This window comes from Sphaeramia orbicularis, chromosome 15, assembly GCF_902148855.1.
Source record: "Sphaeramia orbicularis chromosome 15, fSphaOr1.1, whole genome shotgun sequence".
Lineage (NCBI taxonomy): Eukaryota > Metazoa > Chordata > Actinopteri > Kurtiformes > Apogonidae > Sphaeramia > Sphaeramia orbicularis.
The window spans coordinates 38,000,520-38,018,709 of NC_043971.1; the positions used below are offsets into that span (position 1 = coordinate 38,000,520).

General features: G+C 37.1%; 1 protein-coding gene across 2 annotated transcripts in view; it reads right to left on the bottom strand.

Annotated features, from left to right (window-relative positions):
• Positions 1-18,190, bottom strand: part of gfra1a (gdnf family receptor alpha 1a) — a 334,792-nt gene that overhangs the window by 36,014 nt on the left and 280,588 nt on the right. For both annotated transcript variants that reach the window (XM_030156164.1, XM_030156163.1), the window contains one exon: positions 3,790-3,971. In XM_030156164.1, coding sequence (XP_030012024.1) covers positions 3,790-3,971 — 182 coding nt within the window. The remainder of the gene's footprint in view (positions 1-3,789; positions 3,972-18,190) is intronic.

The following is an 18,190-nucleotide window of genomic DNA, read 5'->3' on the forward strand; positions in this document are numbered from 1 at the left end:
ATTATCCTGACTTCCTCTGTGACCCAGGAGGAGCCCATCTCCAGCGCTCAGGATTGCCGTGAGTGATCCCTCTGTTTCATCAGCCACTGAACTACTATTCCCAAACAGCAGGAGAGGGCTTTGCAAGCGAGAAACACACAGTCAGAGTGATATCAGACACAGCACAGGCTACCACAAACCCTGTACATGACAAAATACATGAAACGGTTGTTGGAAAGCAGCTTCTGGTACCTGAATCAAAAAAGTGAGCGCATCAAATGAAAAACCAAGTGCTGAGTTTTAATTTCTACGTTTAAAGTGGATTGGTGTTCTGCTTTTTAACCCTTTAGGCCCTGATGTGTCTGCGGTGAGCGTTCTGAATGTATGATTTATTTTGAATGTTCATAAAAATTCAACCGTTTCCTCAATAGGACAAAATTCAAAACGTGCTGATAGAATAAACCGTGGTTTTTCCATAGCGTCTGAGCATGCTCAGTGCACCCCCCGCCCCCCGTGGAATCGGGGGCGAAACACAGAGCAGAGAGTGAGACCAAGTCACTACAAAATTAGACGGTTTGGGCTTTTTTTTTTGTTTTGTTTTTGTTTTTTTTACCCTATTTTCCTTATTTTGTTTTTTACCTCGCCCCCAAAGGGAAGGCAAGGGGTTTTGTTTTTGGTTCAGTTTGTTACCTCTGCCAGGACATATTGTGATCTCTTTGCTTTGTGTGTTTGCGTGTGTACATGTTTGTTTGTTAGCAAGATAACTCAAAAAGTTATCGACAGATTTTCAGGAAATTTTCAGGAAATGTTGATACTGGCACAAGGAAGAAATTATTAAATTTTGGTGGTGATCGGGTGGGGGGCAGATCTGTCTTGGCGAAGGTCTGTGCTCTCCAATTGCTTTTCTTGTTTCTTTTTTTGGTTTGTTTCTTAACACTTTAGCAGCAAAACTATTGGTTGAATTCATACCAAACTGGGTTTATAGATTGCCAGTGACATAGAATACATGCCATTCAATTTTGGGAAAAGTAAGTCAAAGTTTCTTTTTTTTAATGAATTTTTAAAAAATATTTTTCTTTCCCTTTTTCTGGCTTTTTTATTTTGTTTGTTTTTTTTACCCTATTTTCCTTATTTTGTTTTTTAACTCACCCCCAAAGGGGAGGCAAGGGGTATTGTTTTTGGTTCAGTTTGTTTCTTTTTTTGGTTTGTTTGTTAACACTTAAGCAGCAAAACTATTGGTTGAATTCATACCAAATTCGGTTTATAGATTGCCCGTTACCCAGAATACATGCCATTCGATTTTGGGAAACGTAGGTCAAAGTTTATTTTTTTTAATGAATTTTTAAAAATTTTTTTCTTTCCCTTTTTTTTTTTTTTTTACACCATTTTCCTTGTTGTTTTTTTGTTTTTACTGTTGATTGCAGTGTTGCGATTTTTGTAAAAAAAAAATTTAATTGTGTTTTTACTGAGCTTTGACCGTGAAACTGCTTTTTTGAGTTCACTCAGGTGCCAAAAAACAGCTGGACTGATTTAGAAAAACAAAAACTACTGGGCCAAAATTCAAATCTTTGTTGTTCAGTGTGTTCCAGTTCACAGTTCATGTTCAACATCTTAAATCTTTTACTGATGTACATTCTAAGTGCCTTATTTAGTAAAAACCTGTCAAACTTCAATTCCTCTCTGTCTTTTTCTGTTATTCCACCCTGTTTCGACCCTTAAACACACAGTAAAACAAAACCACTGTAATATGATGCTTTAATTTTTTGCTTAATTCAAGATTTTTTTTCTTTGCTTAATTCAAGCAAAAAAAAAATAAAAAATCTGCCAATGGAACAAGTGAAAATGATCTTGGTAAGATTTCTTGAAATAAGATTTTCAAGATCTGCTGTCTGAAAATAAGTTCTTATATCTCACTGAAAAGTTACTCTTTAGGTAATTATGTCTTATTTTAAGTGTGATGCGATATTTTGACCAGGAATTAGAAAAATACACTTTGTAAGATATTGTTTTTTGCAGTGTGGGACTGAATATAGGCCTACCTCAAGATTCCTAGTAAATTCTGTGTATTGAGTGCAGAAGATGTGCAACAGAGCCTACATGTACCTTATCCAGCTGTGGTATCACCAAGGTTATTATCGTTAACGAAAACTAACGAAATGACGAAAAATAGAATTGTAAAAACATTTTCTTTTTTTTTTTCTCTTTTTTCTAATTGGGCTCAGCTGGCTGACAGGCAGCTGTCTGTACCAATAAGGCAGCAGCCGACACCAACTGTACTCCCAGGGAGTACAGTTGGGAGTACAGTAAAAACATTTTCAGTAACTGAAATAAACAAAAACTATAATTAAAAGAAAAAAAATGATAACCAACTGAAACTGTATTGTGTGCTTACACAACTAACTAAAACGTATAAAAATTCTCGATAAAATTCCCTTAGTTTTCGGCTTTGTCTGTCAGATTGATATGAAATCGATTTATTTCCCTCAAGCAATTTTAGCTGGTGGCACCATATGATATTTAACGGTCTGTCACTTGTGGTCACTTATGGTTTAGTGTCGTCTTCTCGTCCCCACTCTACCTGGAAACATGGAGACTAAAGTTGGGAGAAAGCAGCAGAGTCCTGTCTGGGATTTATTTGAATTCGACGGCTAAGAAGAGAAAAGATATGAAAAAAATGAAACTGGACTAAAACTAAGTATTTAGAAAATAACAAAAACTAATAAAAACTAGCAAACCTGCTCTAAAAACTAATTAAAACTTACTGAATTAGAGAAAAAAAAGTCAAAACTAAATAAAACTAAACTACAATGAAAAATCCAAAACTATTATCACCTCATCTGAGGTGGACTGACCCAGATGCCTGAATCACATATCTTTTTGGTCAGCCATGTTTGAAACACTCTCTGGTGAAAAGTGGTAAAAAGTTATGAGAAGATCCAGAAACGGCATTATTTCGAATAGCTCCTGCAGTGATTACACTTAGAAGCACACAGCATGAAGCCGAGGCCTTTCAGTTATTATTGGCTTGACAGTTGGTGGTGCTGATTCATTGGAAATCTGTCAAACTCCCATTACAGCGTAAATGGGTGGAATGAAGTTCTGGCACATCTCAAGTTAGAAAAACTGAAATTTACAGAAGGCGTGTAGTAGTTTCTATTTATTTTTTTAAATTCTGGAACACCCTTGTGTCTGAATTTAAGCAAAATGTGATATTTACCCACCTCAAAAGCCGAACTTTTAAAACTGTTTTAATTCTGGTCTGGGTTTGCGTGTCTTTTGTGTATTGGGCTTTAATAGACTTTGTCAAGCTGTGATGCTGATTGCTGAGATTTGTGTCGTGGAGTGACGATTAAATTAATGTTGCAAAAGTTCAATAAAATGTTTCAGAAATAAAATAAAATAGCTGCTAGTCTAATTTAACACACTGGGTATTATAAAGCATGAGAAAACAGCCTATGGACAAATGGAGATGCATAAAAACAGGTTGTGAATCAGTGGAGTGAAAAGCACAGATACAGATACAGACAGAACAATCCATCTTCTGTAGACACTGGATTTACAGAGAGACAGACTGATAGAAATGGACTAAAGATCAGCAGGTCAGATACAACACATCTGCAACTCAAACACTTCAGTTATCCAGTAAATCTAAACTTTCTTTGTATCGAGTAGAAAAGTTTTCAAGTCATAAGATCAGATTTGTCTAAAAACTGATGAAATCCCTCAGTGCACAAACATACCATTGTCGGAATCTGAAATCCCCTTGTGTATGTGTGTGTGTGTGTGTGTGTGTGTGTGTGTGTGTCTAACCTGTAGGCTGCCACAGAAGTGGTAGATGCCAGGGTCTGTGTTGATGTGGTTATCGATGGTGTTGGGATTGCGTTCGCGGTTCCTCTGGTAGGGGGTGGTGGTGGAGGTGGTGGTCTGTACCGGGGACATGGGCTGCCACACCCCGACATCTGTCCCATTCCCAAAAGCCTGGATAGCATTACCTTCAGGGGGACATAGATAAAGACTTATTAGTAACAAACACCTGGATCTAAAGCAGAAGTCTCAAACTCATTTTCTTTCAGGGGCCACATTCAGTCCGATTTGATCTCAAGTGGGCCGGACCGGTAAAATAATAGCATAATAGCATATAAATAATAGTGACAACTCCTGATTTTTGTCTGTGTTTTCGTGCAAAAAAAAAAAAAAAAAAACATTAAATTATGAAAATACTTACTTTTATAAACTATGCAAACAAAAAAGATGTGAATAACCTGAAAAAACTGAAATTTCTTAAGGAAAATAAGCGCAATTTTTAACAATTTTAAGCCTCAACTTATCATTTAAACATGTGCATTATGGATCAGATCTACAAAGACACTAAACACTTAATAACCGGCAGAAAATTGTTAAAATTGTGCATACTTTTCTTTAGACATTTCATATTTGTTCAGGTTATTCACATTTTATTTTTACAGGATAGTTTATAAATTTAAAAATTTTCATAATTTAATATTATTTTTTGCACTAAAACAAAGAAAAAAAATCTGAAGTGGTCATTACTTATAGGCATAGTGTAATTTTTTTTTTTTTTTTCACATCAAACCGAGAAGAAAGTATGGAGTCATTATTTTTTGCAGGTTATTATTATTTTATTTGAGATCATATTGAATCTGAACTAAAATGAGTTCCACAGCCTTGACTGTGGAATTTTTGCTCTTCGCAAATTCATCCCACGGGCCGGATTGGAACCTTTGGCGGGCTGCATTTGGCCCCCTGATCTAAAGAATCAACTTTACAGCCCAGCCCATTAAGCAACAACAAGGCTGAGTTTAGTCCAGGATTAGATCTTATCACAGTTGATTATGTGCTGTGTGGACATAGGCATCAAAGAGGGGAGGTTAACATCTGTACTTGTGGCTGCTCTGTATTATTTAGTGAAATGTTTTTTGTTTTTTTTTCTTTTTTTTATTGTATCAGTAATGCAGGCTAACTGTTTTTGACTTTTTGGCAAAGAAATGGCAACCCCCATATGTCCTGCAATGACAAATACATCAATTGAATTCACTCATATTACCCAGATTAGAGAAAATTACTGAAAGAAATCACTTGATACAAATACATTTGTCAGCCAAATAAAATACACAATATGAGCAACTAATAGAAGATTAGAAAAACAAAGCAAGAAAAAAGGCAACAGTAAAGTAAAGTGAGAGAAAGAAAAAAAAAAAAAACACTTCCTGGTCATAGTTGACTTTTTTTTTTTTTTTTTAAACAATTTTTCATTTTGGGTAAGGTCGTAGTATCTTTACAGATATTCAGCTACTCAACTAATAACAACTACCTGTCAACTCTTTCTGTCCTTTAACTTTACTTAGCTGCAGTTTTACAAGTTAAACATCTGAAACCGTAAATGTGAAGTTGGTCACATTGTAAATTGAATTATAAATTTTTCAAGCAATATAATTCAATTTCATCCTGATTTAAAGTAAAACGTTAAAGTGATGCTTAAAGGGGTGTTTAAAATGAATCCTTCTCAATTTTAAGACAAAGTTTAAACTTTGCTGTGACGTAAAATTAAACCAGGCTCTAAATTTGCTTTAGTTTAGTTTATTGTTTATTTGACCAGAGTTAGCTAACAGCTAATTTGCATATATAATCCCAGGCAGGCAACCAACAGTTAATACAGAGATACAGGGGTTGGACAAAATAATGGAAACACCTTCACCTCAAGATGATAATGCCCCAATCCATACAGCTAGAATTGTTAAAGAATGGCATGAGGAACATTCTAATGAAGTTGAGCATCTCGTATGGCCGGCACAGTCCCCAGACCTCAACATTATTGAGCATTTATGGTCAGTTTTAGAGATTCAAGTAAGACGTCGATTTCCACCGCCATCGTCTCTAAAAGAGTTGGAGGGTATTCTAACTGAAGAATGGCTTAAAATTCCTTTGGAAACAATTCACAAGTTGTATGAATCAATACCTCGGAGAATTGAGGCTGTAATTGCCACAAAAGGCGGACCTACACCATATTAAATTATATTTTGTTGATTTTTTAAGGTGTTTCCATTATTTTGTCCAACCCCTGTAGAACCATAACAATTTATACAAAGTCTATTAAAAAGGCAGACAAACAATTAAGACAATGTAAAAGCAATACATTAAAGTTATAAATACAATCATAAGTATTTGAAACAGTGGGTATGGGTGTCAAAGTACAAACTGTCAAAGGAAGTGCAAGTAAAGCTTTAGATGTTTTTTAAAGGATACACAGCTGTCTGACTCTGTGACAGTAGGTGGAAGGGTGTTCCACTTTCCTTCCACTTGTACAGTGAACGCAAACTGACTAAACATGGTAAACTGTGGTACCCAGTCACCCCTAGAGGAAGCTTTGGTCCTAGCCCTGATAGTTTGGCCATTGTCAGATGGGGTCAGGCATGTTCTCAGAGGGGAGGAGGATCCCAGCCCTAGTAGATGCTTGAATCATTTTCCCTCAAATGATGATGCAAGTGTTGATTTAATGGATTTTAAGTCCTAAAAAGCCGTCACGAAACACTTGGCACAAACATATGTGCTAATGACCCTTTGCACCAACGTCACAGTTATCACGTGACTAAGGGTGCAATGCCATGGTGGACAGCAAAAGCAGCACCACAAACAAACGAATGAGCGATGGATTATGGCTACCAGCACTGAAAATAAAGTTTTGGAGTTGTCCTGCGAAGTGACTCACCTTACTGGATGGCAGAAAGAACGCTATTTGGAGAAACTAGCGATAGCAGGGCTAGCTACCGACCCATACCTTCTCCCTCCTGATGCGTTTACGGATCTAGCAAAATCCTCCAGTCTATCGGAGTTTAAAGCACACAATCTGTTCCATTCTGTTTTAAATGGAGTGTCCCCATACACAGGTGCTGATCTAAAAGCAGACTAAAGTCTGGATGATACCAGTTCTCAGTCTCAGGTTAGATTACCGAGTCGCTGTATTGCGCTCATAGCAGAGGAATGTATCTCATAATGGCAAAGGAAAGATACAGCTAACATTAGCTAGCTAGCTGTGTATGTTTTTAACATGTTTCCCCCAGCATACCATCAAAACTCACATAGACTGTAACCAAAAGCAGCTCTAATGAACTAACACTGTGTAATAATGTTAGTGGCTGTCATACATAGTCTACAATATTAGCTCTGTTGTTGAAGTGTCTGCCTTTCTACTGTCTACACTCATTAATATGTAAAGTTCCACCACTACAATATATGGAACAACATCAGGACAATAACAGTATTTCATATCGTCGGCTTCCTGATAAAACCTGCTATGTGACTTTTGGCAAATTTTACAGGAGAAACAAAAAACTGTTTATATAACAGGAAACTGTGAAATATGACAAAAAATATCTGTTCCTTTAATGTTGGTGCTTATGATAGAATGTAAACAACTTTCACAGGAGACTGAAATTTGAAGCTATAATAGAGGAGATATCAGGTTTTTATTCCCAGATAGCAAAGAGACACTGGGATGGATCCTGAACAGAATCGCAGACCGATTCGGCCCGAAACCATTTAGCGTATCTGGCCCAGTGTCCAAATGCACATCAGGCCAAAACAGGTAGTGCTCCGTGAAACGGATCTTCCACAGAAACGGTCCAGCACTGGCCCAGTTCCGTTCAATCACATCGAGAATATACACAAGACTCATGTTGGCCCAGATCTGTATTACGACTCTTGTCCAGATTCATATTACGATTCTGGTCCAGATCAGCATTACAATTTTGAAAATCAGTCTTGGTTGTGTGATGGGAGACTGTTCTGGGCCGAATCCGTAAGCCAGCACAACTCTGGAACTGCTGGAGAGAGCTGAGAGACGGATCCGATGCAGATTTGGTCCAAAGTCAGAAAACGGCTGTAGCTATAAACGGATGTAAAGGCCTTAATGCGGATCCGGCCCAAAGGTAATTGCTATCTGGGTTCCCAACCAAAAATGTCACTTAGCAGGTTTTATCAGGAAGCCGACGATATAACATAGTGTAGCAGGTAAAAAAAGGCAGCCACTACAACAACAGAGCCAATATTGAAGGCTACTTATGACAGCCACTGGAACATAGTAACTCATGGTAGTTAACCCAGTCTACCACCTAGCTAGCATTTGGTGGTGCTAATATGCTATGGACACAAACATAGCCTGCTCTATCTGTAATATCAGGTCCATCATATCCAGGCTCTGTCTGGAACCAGCTGAAACCATGGGTGTCTGTGAAGAAGGATGGAACTGTTGTGTGCGACCACTGTATATGTAAAGCAGGGTTAAAAACAAACAAAAATGAGAACATTCAGATCAAAATTTGATATTTGCCGGTTTCCAGTGTGCAGTCCGGCACTTCTGCCGCCTGTCATGGCGCTCATTTGTGGTGCGAACAGAGCATGACGTAACATGCAAAGGGTCAATACAAACTAAAACATTTATTTTTCTGAGTAAAGTACTGAGAGACCTTTAAAAATGTTCTTTTGGAAGAAATAGAAAAGAGAAAATTGTCTTTTTTTTTTTTTTTTGAAATGGATTCTTTCTCTATTTCTTATGAGGTTAAAAGGGTCCCATTAAGCTCAGTGGACCCCCAATCTTATCACCAATCACATCGTCGTCCACCTTCATGTTAAAGTAAAGCTTTATATTGCACCAATCTAAACCACAATTAAAGGTGAGTTAGAAGGTACTTAGGTTTTGTTATCACTCGCTTCCATTATAAATTCACCACACAGTCAAAAACCTGAGTGCTGATGTGGCTATTTGCCATTAGAGTCCATTAGTGGCCCTATTAATAGCCTTCTATGGCTTTGATGTAAAACACACACACACACACACACACATCAGAGGAAAGCTGAATCTTACAGGGCTTCTGTTTGAGCCTAATGATATTCTTCCCTTCAACAGTGAATTATGAGCTGATGTAGTCGGGGGAGGGGGAAGAACACCTGATCTGCATACAGGCTCTTGTGGTTATGTCGACATGATGTATAGAATATATTCACATTGTTGGATCGACTCATTTTTATTGATGTATTGAATTTAATCCAATATTAAAGAGAAAAAAAGAAAAAAAAAAAACATCACCTGAGACGTGACACGACATGATTTATACTGAAGACGCTTTCGGATAACTGGGTTTCACAATGAATCCTCACATGGACCATTTGGTAAACATGCTTTTCTAGGCAACAAAATGCTCCACGTCAAATACAATGTAAATATGAAGCAAGAGAACCCAAGAGTGACTTACATTTTCCGACGTCATCCCTTTGTTGAGTTTTTTTTTTTTTCTATCTTTTTAACCCATAAAAACCCAGTGCTACTTTTGTGGCAACCCCCAAAATGCATTTTTCTCTCTATTTAACCTTCTTTAAGTGATTTATCAGTATTTATTGTATTGTTATTGTCTTTATTTTTCTTTTTTTCTGTGCGAATCATTTAATCTCCTATATTTAATTCACTCATCATGTAGATGTTCATTAAAGCTCAGACTAAAGTTGGGGCTTATTATATCAGAAACGATGAAAACTGAAGAAAAGCGACTTTTTTCAGCAAATACATCAATAACTGAGCATTAAAAAAAGTGTCTCTATCCACTGTCATTTATCAAATTTCATTAGTTTTACTGGTGAATCACTGTTGTAGAAGATGACGGTGTTTCCACGTTCACTACGGAGCCTCTGAATGTCCATGACCATGAAAAGATGACAAACTGCATTTACACCAGTTATTTACATGTATTGATCAGATTAATGAATCAACAGGTATTAATCATTTTAGATCAGTAGTTGGTTTAGTTCAGTGGTGGATGTCAGGGTTTTTATGGGTTAACACAAACACTTAATTTTTCTTTGGCTGTCTCTCTCTCTCTCTTTGGACTTAAAGCATCTGTAATGAAGATAAACGTCTGGTAAAACTATCCTTTGCATAAAAATGTAACATTAACCCTTTCATGCACAAATTATGAGAACCTTAATCAAAATTTTTTCCTGAGTGTTTTTATTCCTCTTTAGGCATGAAAAAAACAATGCGACTGAAAATTTTCTTCTGAAAAATAAATAAATAAAATAAAAATAATTGAAAAAAATTTTAAAAATACATAAAAAAAAAAAAAAATAATAATAATGAAAAAAAAAATTCTTATGAATCTATTTTTCATGAAATTGCAAAAATGTCCACTCAGCTGGACACCACATGCTTAATTTTTGATGCACAGAAACCTGTATTTTCTGATAAATTGTGTGAAAACTATGGGGAGGGTTTATAATTCTGGGGGTTTATGCTCAGGAGAGATCTACATAATGTTACCAATTCATGTCAGAAAAGATATGTAGTGTCTTAAAACTTTAATAAAGATATGTGTAAAAAAACAAAACAAAACAAACCAAAACAAAAAAAAACAATAAAAAGAACAACAAAATCCATGAATATACAAGAGAACAGCTGTAGAATAGCTGTCCACTGTAGTGACCACTATGCATGAAAGGGTTAAGCTTCAAAATGCCATACTATACAGGGTGTATAAAAAATATATACATTTTGAATAATTACCCCCAGTTCCGCATATGATAATTTTTGGAATTTTCTTTTATGGACGTCAGTAGGTAGGGGATTGGTGGATATTTGTCCAAATTTACAAACCCAGGTTTTCATGCATGAGTGAGCTGGGGCAAATTGCGCAATCCAAGTTAAAACTGCTTTGTGCGAAGTAGCGGTGGGATTTAAATCCAATCAAAGGTCATGGGAGGGGACAACGGTGTTACAACCCGAAGGGTGGAACATATTTACAAAGGACACTGGGAGTCAAGGAGTTTAATTCGAAAAAAAACTTTATTTATTTGCATTTAGTTGTATGTTCTTCTGCTATTCTCTTCGGTTGTTTTTAATTATGTAGAATCCAAAAACCCCTTTTTAAAACCCCCATGCCCAAAGTAACAAAGAAAAACACCAGAGTGGACCGGCAAACTAAACATAAGGACGGTGTGCTGGACAGGCCAACCCTGTACAGGGCCGTAGGAGCTGCCAGCGCACCGCTACCCTATCAAATAAAGCAAACTCCAAAAATAAGCCCTAACGAAAGGAAAAGCGAAAACAGGACGTCCGGATCCACCTGGTCAAACAAAAGGATAAGCTAACAAAAAGCTAACAAAAACCCCGCTGGCGTGGAGCAACCTGCGTGGAGGAGTGGAGCGGATGCGTGCCTCACCGTGCGCGCTCCCGACGCCGGCATCGTTGGAGGAGGTGGAGAGAGCAGGAGGCGAGAGAGCGCTGGTCCAATTTATAATCTCAGCCGGCGGGAAAAACAATTGGCCATCTATTAAAGAAACTTACTAAATATATAATATTTTCAAAAATGTTATCAAGGCAAAAAAAAAAAAAAATAACAGAGAGCAATATTCACCCAAAAGTCAAGTAAGAATTATAACAAAAAACCCACAAAAGACAAAGGGGGAAAAATAGAAGTGCGTCAGAACATAACAAACGGGCATCCATCTTGTTTTCCACAAAATGTCCAGGTTACAGCATTAACACTTTGGCCACCATGTCAATTTCATTTCTTTACCCATGGCAGCTGTTCCTGCCTTTCAAAGTTAATTCAACTTGTTTAGGCCTGAAAATGTCCCTGACGACAGGCCACGTTAGGGTTAGGGTTAGGGTTAGGGTTAACCCAAACCAGCGCAATCCAGTTTTAACTTTTGCACAATTTGCCCCTGCTCACTCATGCATGAAAACCTGGGTCTGTAAATTTAGACAAATATCCACAAATCCCCTACCTACCGACGTTCATAAAAGAAAATTCCAAAAATTATCAAATGCAGAACGGGGGGTAATTTTTCAAAATATATATATATATATATATATATATATATATATATATATATATATATATATATATATATATATATATATATATTTTTTTTTTTTTATACACCCTGTATATTATTATGTAGTTTCATATTGGTCAAAAACACTGAGTAGGATGTAGTATGTAATAAAACTGAAACCTAGATGTATACTAAATGAGCCACATTTCCCAGTTCTGCCCTTTGAGCTCCAACCCACAATGTGTTACCATCTTTATCATCTTTTGTCTAATGGTAGGTTGCAATTAGAACAATTAGTGCTTTTCTGTCTCTTGCTCTGCTGGAGTTTGGGCTGGATTCCTCTATTTACACACATTATACATGGAAAACGCAGGAAATGTAGGCAACAACAGGCGCTGCAGGAGGGACGCATGTCTACAAGTGTACATAAAACTACCGCTGTCAAACTATTTGTGTCAAAAATAGCATCTTCTTACTGTATATAATTAGCAGACGGAGAACCTGTGATGTTATTTATCTGCTGGTTTCTGAAGTGCTGTTTTAAAGCCAGTAGTTTGCATTTGGCAGTTTGGATCTGGAAGTGATCATATTTGGACAAAAGGGGCAGAACTGTGGAAGTAAAAGGGGTATGAGTCATCTATGAGGGGATATTGGGGAGTAAATGGACAGTTTATGGTGGAGTACACTTCGGAATTGTCACCGTGAGGGAAAAGATTCAGGTGCGTAATCACAGACAGACTTGCGAATTTGTGATACTTAGGCTATGACTTTTACAGATTTGTGAAAAATTGGTGACGAAAGTCATACGCAGCTTTAAGATACTTCCGCAGTGACTCCATATTGGCCCCGTATTTCAAACATTAAAACAACCTAATAAGTAAGAGAACACAGTAACCAACACTGGTGATCACTATGAAGAGTCTCATTTATGTCAAAAAACTCAATAGGGATTTCTGTATAATAGCAAAAAGCTAACTTATATCAACATCTGCACTGTAAGCACAGAATTTGTATTTACTAAAATGCTTTAATTACAATGCACTTAAATGATTTAAGTTTTATGATGTTACTATAAAATGTTAAGTATATTCTACTAATTTGTAGACATAGTTGAAAGTACGAAAAAGTATAAATTGAATGGAATTAAATCACTAAGTTTTAGTCATGACCACAGCTTTTTATCTTCGCATTGCATTGTGGGTATTGGACATGTTGTTGAAAATGTGTTATTTTTCTATGCAGGGATTCAGCGGGGTTGTGGTGTTAGTGTTGATTTGGATTTAATGTGTGTATGTCAGTGTTTATTGGCCTTTTTGTGTTTGTTTTTGTATTTTTGTAGAGCTGCACCATGAGTCAGAGCCATAGGAAGAGCAATGGCTTTACTGTTCATCTAAAATTGTTATTGTACAATGGAAATCTTAATGTCTTGTCAAATTAAGAGCACTTCCTATACTGGCAAATGTCATTAAGTTGACTTCCATTCATGCTACAACATATTAAGTTGAATAATTTCCGAAGTATTTTGGTCAGAAATAGAATTTTAAGTTTGATTATCTTTTAAAAAGTTGTTAAATCAATGATAAATTAATCTGGCTGCAAATGAGAAAATTAGTCAGTGTAACCTAAAATGCTGAGTTGAATGGTTGGATAGTGGGGTTGATTTTACGACAGATTTAAAGTACAAATAACTTGTCTTTTAGTGTTTTCTACTTAATAGTTTAAGTTCAATACTTTTAGCATTAAAGTTGAACCTACTTAAACCAACTGATTAGTCGATCATTACTCAAATCATTTAAGTGCAATCACTTGCCTCAATTTTTTTGCGTAAACTCTACTTATCCGGGCTTACAGTGTGTCAGCAATTTAGAGTAGACTGTATCCATGGTGACAAACCTATTAGTCACTTTGTGGTATACTGCACTGATTTTCATATATACAGTATACTGCTGCAGTGTCCATAACATGCAGGGAGTATGTAATATGCATGTGATTCCACGACCATTTGTCTTTGCTACCTTTTCTTAGACATTGCTACACTTTCTTATGTTTCCACCACAGCTGGTTTGCAGTGGTATAGTGTTGCTCTTCCACTTACATGTGTAAAGATGGTGTATGATACATAAAAAACTGAGACCTACTTATAAAAATGCTGCATAAGGCTACCAGTTGCCATATTCTCCACAGAGTAACTTGTTGCCAATCCCTTTAGATTCAAGTGAAGTCCGGAGTCAGCAAAATTGTATAACCTGATTTTAAAATGTTGAAGGATGATGGATGGTGAGTATTTATTGCCCTCTTAACCATAAACTTAATGGACATAAGCAGAATCTAAGCATTCCCTAATTCCTGCTGACCTAGTTCTATGCTTTTCCTTAAGAACACAGGAACCAAAACCAGAATTAAACCCTACGTCCTAAAAAGGTTCATGCTTAATTCTCATCACAGACGCTGTGCATTTATGTTACTAAATAAAAAGTTAAACCTTTAACCCCTGATGTGTATGTGGTGAGCCTTCTGAACGTATGATTTATTTTAAATATTCATAAAAATTCAATTGTTTGGTCAATAAGAAAAAATTCAAAACATGCCGAAAGAACAGACCTCGTACTTTCCATAGACATCTGAGCATGCTCAGTGCATACCCCTACCCCCACCCCCTGTGGAATGAGGGGAAAACACAGAACAGTGACTGAGACTGAGTCACTAAAAAAAAGGATGGTTTGAGCTTTTTTTTTTCATTTTGCCTCATTTTCCTTGTTTTGTTTTTTACCCCACCCCCAAAGGGGAGGCAAGGGGTATTGTTTTTGGGTCGGTGTGTTTGTTTGTTTGTTTGTTAACACTCTAGCAGCAAAACTATTGGTTGAATTCATACCAAATTTGGTTTGTAGATTTCCAGTGACCAAGACTATATATGCCATTAGATTTTGGGAAACATAGATCAAAGTTTCTATTTTTTTCAGAATTTTTTTTTTTAATCTTTTTTTTTTCCCCATTTACTTATAATGGGCAAAATTTCACACGTGTGTAGCAGCAAAACTATTGGTTGAATTCATACCAAACTGAGCTTATAGACTGCCAGTGACCCACAATAAATGTAATTAGATTTTGGGAAAAGTTGTTCAAAGTTCAAATTTTTTATGAATTTCTAAAGTCTTTTTCTCCCATTTACTTATAATTGGCAAAATTTCACGTCTATAAAAACATCAATTTTGTTTCAGTTTACTTCAAACTTGACGCATATATAGAGGCAACTGATATGCTGACATCAGCACGTGCATAGACATGATGACATCGGCTGGATCGATGCTAAAATAAGTTACAATAGTTGCGAGGGGTGGGGTTTGTTGTGCCTGGCATCACTTGTTTTTGTTTGTTTTTACTGTTGTTTGCAGTGTTGTGGTGATTCTCCTTATTTTTATTTTTTTTGTACTGTGTTTTTACCAAGTTTTGGCCATGTAACTGCTTTTTGGAATTCAACCAGGTGCCAAAAGGCAGCTGGACTGATTTAGAAAAAAAGAGCCCCATTTGAATAAGATTAGAATGAGAGTGACAGCCTGTAAAGACATTTTAATGTGCATAACAAAGGCTAGGTTCAAAGGTGATGAATAAAATCGGAAGTCGATCAATTCAGCTGTAAATACGTACCCCTAAATCATCTCAGCTGGAATTCCACTTGTTTGGACAGATTTTGTGCTTTACTCAAACTCACCCTGACCTACAAGAATCCTTCAGTTAGTTTCACTCTGCACATATGACAAATGTGTTATTGTAAACTACACACAGCCGTGGAATCACTTACTCTGCTTTGCTGAATTGACCTCTGCTAAGAAACATCACAAAAGATCCATATTTCTCCCTCACCCAGATGAATACTGGACTTTCTAACAACATTTGCAGAATTTAGAGGGATATCGTAGCCATTATTTGGCACAGAGTCTCATCAGGTTAGCAGAAAAAACTACAACTGAATTAACGACGATTAAGAAAATAAGGGAAACTTGTCTGTACCAGAGGCAATTTCTCATAGACTGCAAGGGAAGCCCGGCTTCCCCCAAATTACAAAAATTAAATGGTTAAATATGTTCGGTTGTGTTGACATTTTATTGACTACAAATGCGTTAGAACACATTCATCTCACAGATGAGTTCGTTCAGAATCAGCTTTATCACAAATCAACGGACTCGATGTTGTTCACTTCTCATACATTCCCGTTGCGCTGTTTTCTCATTCAATCTCTGCTCAGTGCATTTGTCCGTAGACTGCGGGCGTCTCTGGGCTTCAATGGGACTGAGTGGAACAGTTTTTTTCTTTGCCTCAAAACTGGACGGTAATTGGATAAATGCCACGATGTTGTCCCGCCCCTGGACGCTGGGCGTCTCTGGGGGTGAATGGAGCTGTGGGCGGAGCTCGGCCGGGCTGGACGCCAGAATCCCACGCGCTGATTGGATGATCGGTCGAAAGGCTGAATCCCATTTGATTGACAGCTATTTTCAGATCTACTCCTTCACTGACTCAGTTCAGTTTAATACCGTCGCACATTCTGCTGTGAAATCGAGAGAGAAACCACTACGAAATTACTCGTTCATTTCTTGCACTGTAAATAAAACACACTCATTGTACTTCCTTGTTTCAATTTAACATAATTTCAGCGTTTTCTTGTTTCAGTTACATAATTTAATCATTTCTTGTTCGAGTTTAATATCGTTTTGTAGATAGTTAAATCAATCAAACTGTCGGCTAGGTCGGAGTGAAAGGAGCATCTGTAGTTTAAAAAGGCTGAAGTCTTACACTTGCAACACAATGGGCCGAGGCAATCTAAGCAGAGAGGACACTGGTCCAGTCCCTGGAAAAGACGCCTACTTGGTACGATAAGGTCACTGAGCATTTTCTTAAAAAGGAACGGAGGGCCGGATGTATGTTTAAATAACTTGACAATTTTTTTTTGATGTAAGCCGACAATGAGCTTCCCCTGTCTGAAAGACGAGCAGCCGCCACTGGTCTGTACATAACCCAAGACTAAGCGATACACACACACACACACACACACACACACAATGTCAGTTCATTTGAAGTAGGACGGGAAAGTATATAGAATGTGACAATACTGATTAATCTTCTTCAAACCAAAATGATCTAATTATACAGTGTTCCTTCAATACATTTAGGGGACTTTTCATGCATATTGACAGAGATATTGTGTCTAAAAAGTGTGTTAAATGTACCGGCAGATACAAAAAAATCTACACAAAATCTGTTTGCAAATGTTTGTTCATGGATGTACGTGTGAATATTTCATTTGCACTTGTATGCTGGTATCTTTGTACTGAGACAACAGAAGGCTGATGAGCATCTTGTAAGTGTTGATGTGTTCTTTTTTTTTTTATTTATTTATTTATTTTTTTTAAGCTAATCTGTCTCATCACCTCAGGCCTTATTATATTCACAAAACAGTGACCATGTGTGAAAAACAGCTTGCGTTCCAAATGACGCCTCAGGATGTCAAGAGACGACTATGTGTGTTTAGTTCTTTTCTGTTTAATAGCTGTATAAATATATGTTTGTATTTGGCTCCTGTTTGAAGCCAGTCAGAAATTAGTTGCTGTCACATTTGCTGTTTCAATTACACCGCCGATGCATTCGCTCTTTACTGTCAGTATTGCCGTATCCACGCTGTTTGACGAGGTAGCGCATTAGCCAACAGCTACAGCCACAATACGCCTTCTTCGCTTAAGACTGACAACTATGCTAACATTAAACATCAATCATGATACAGCTAAAAACCCCAATATGTTATCATCACACCGACGAACATAAAACACCACCCGGTAGTTCTGATCCTCACTTAGCATCTGAGGAAGAGCATCTGATAGGAGGTTGAAAGTGTTGTTTTGACTGTTTTTATGCTTTCACCACACTTTGGTTCTTTCATCCTTTAAAGTTTCAATCTGCAGCTTAAGCACAGAGCATCATTGTTTACGCACGTTCAGATAATAAACTCCAAATACAGGCAGCTTATGCCTTTCCTCACAGATTCAGTGCAGTCTAAATGGCACCTCAGCTTCTGTTTACTGAGGATCCATAAAAACAAATTACAGCCACTGCAGAGCGAACAAAGACACTGTGATATGAAAGACATAAACAGGAGATTGAAACTAAACTTTCACAAATCACACAAACACTCAATCTCTTAGCTTTTGTACTAGTAACGATGACATCGCAATAACAAACTGTACTGTTTAGGCCCTAACACTAACATGTGACAATCAATTAACTCTTTGTTTGTCCCGAAATAGGCGTCACACTTATACAGATTGCAAATTATACAACCACAAACATGGGTGGTCACGTTTTCTCCAAGATGTAAAGA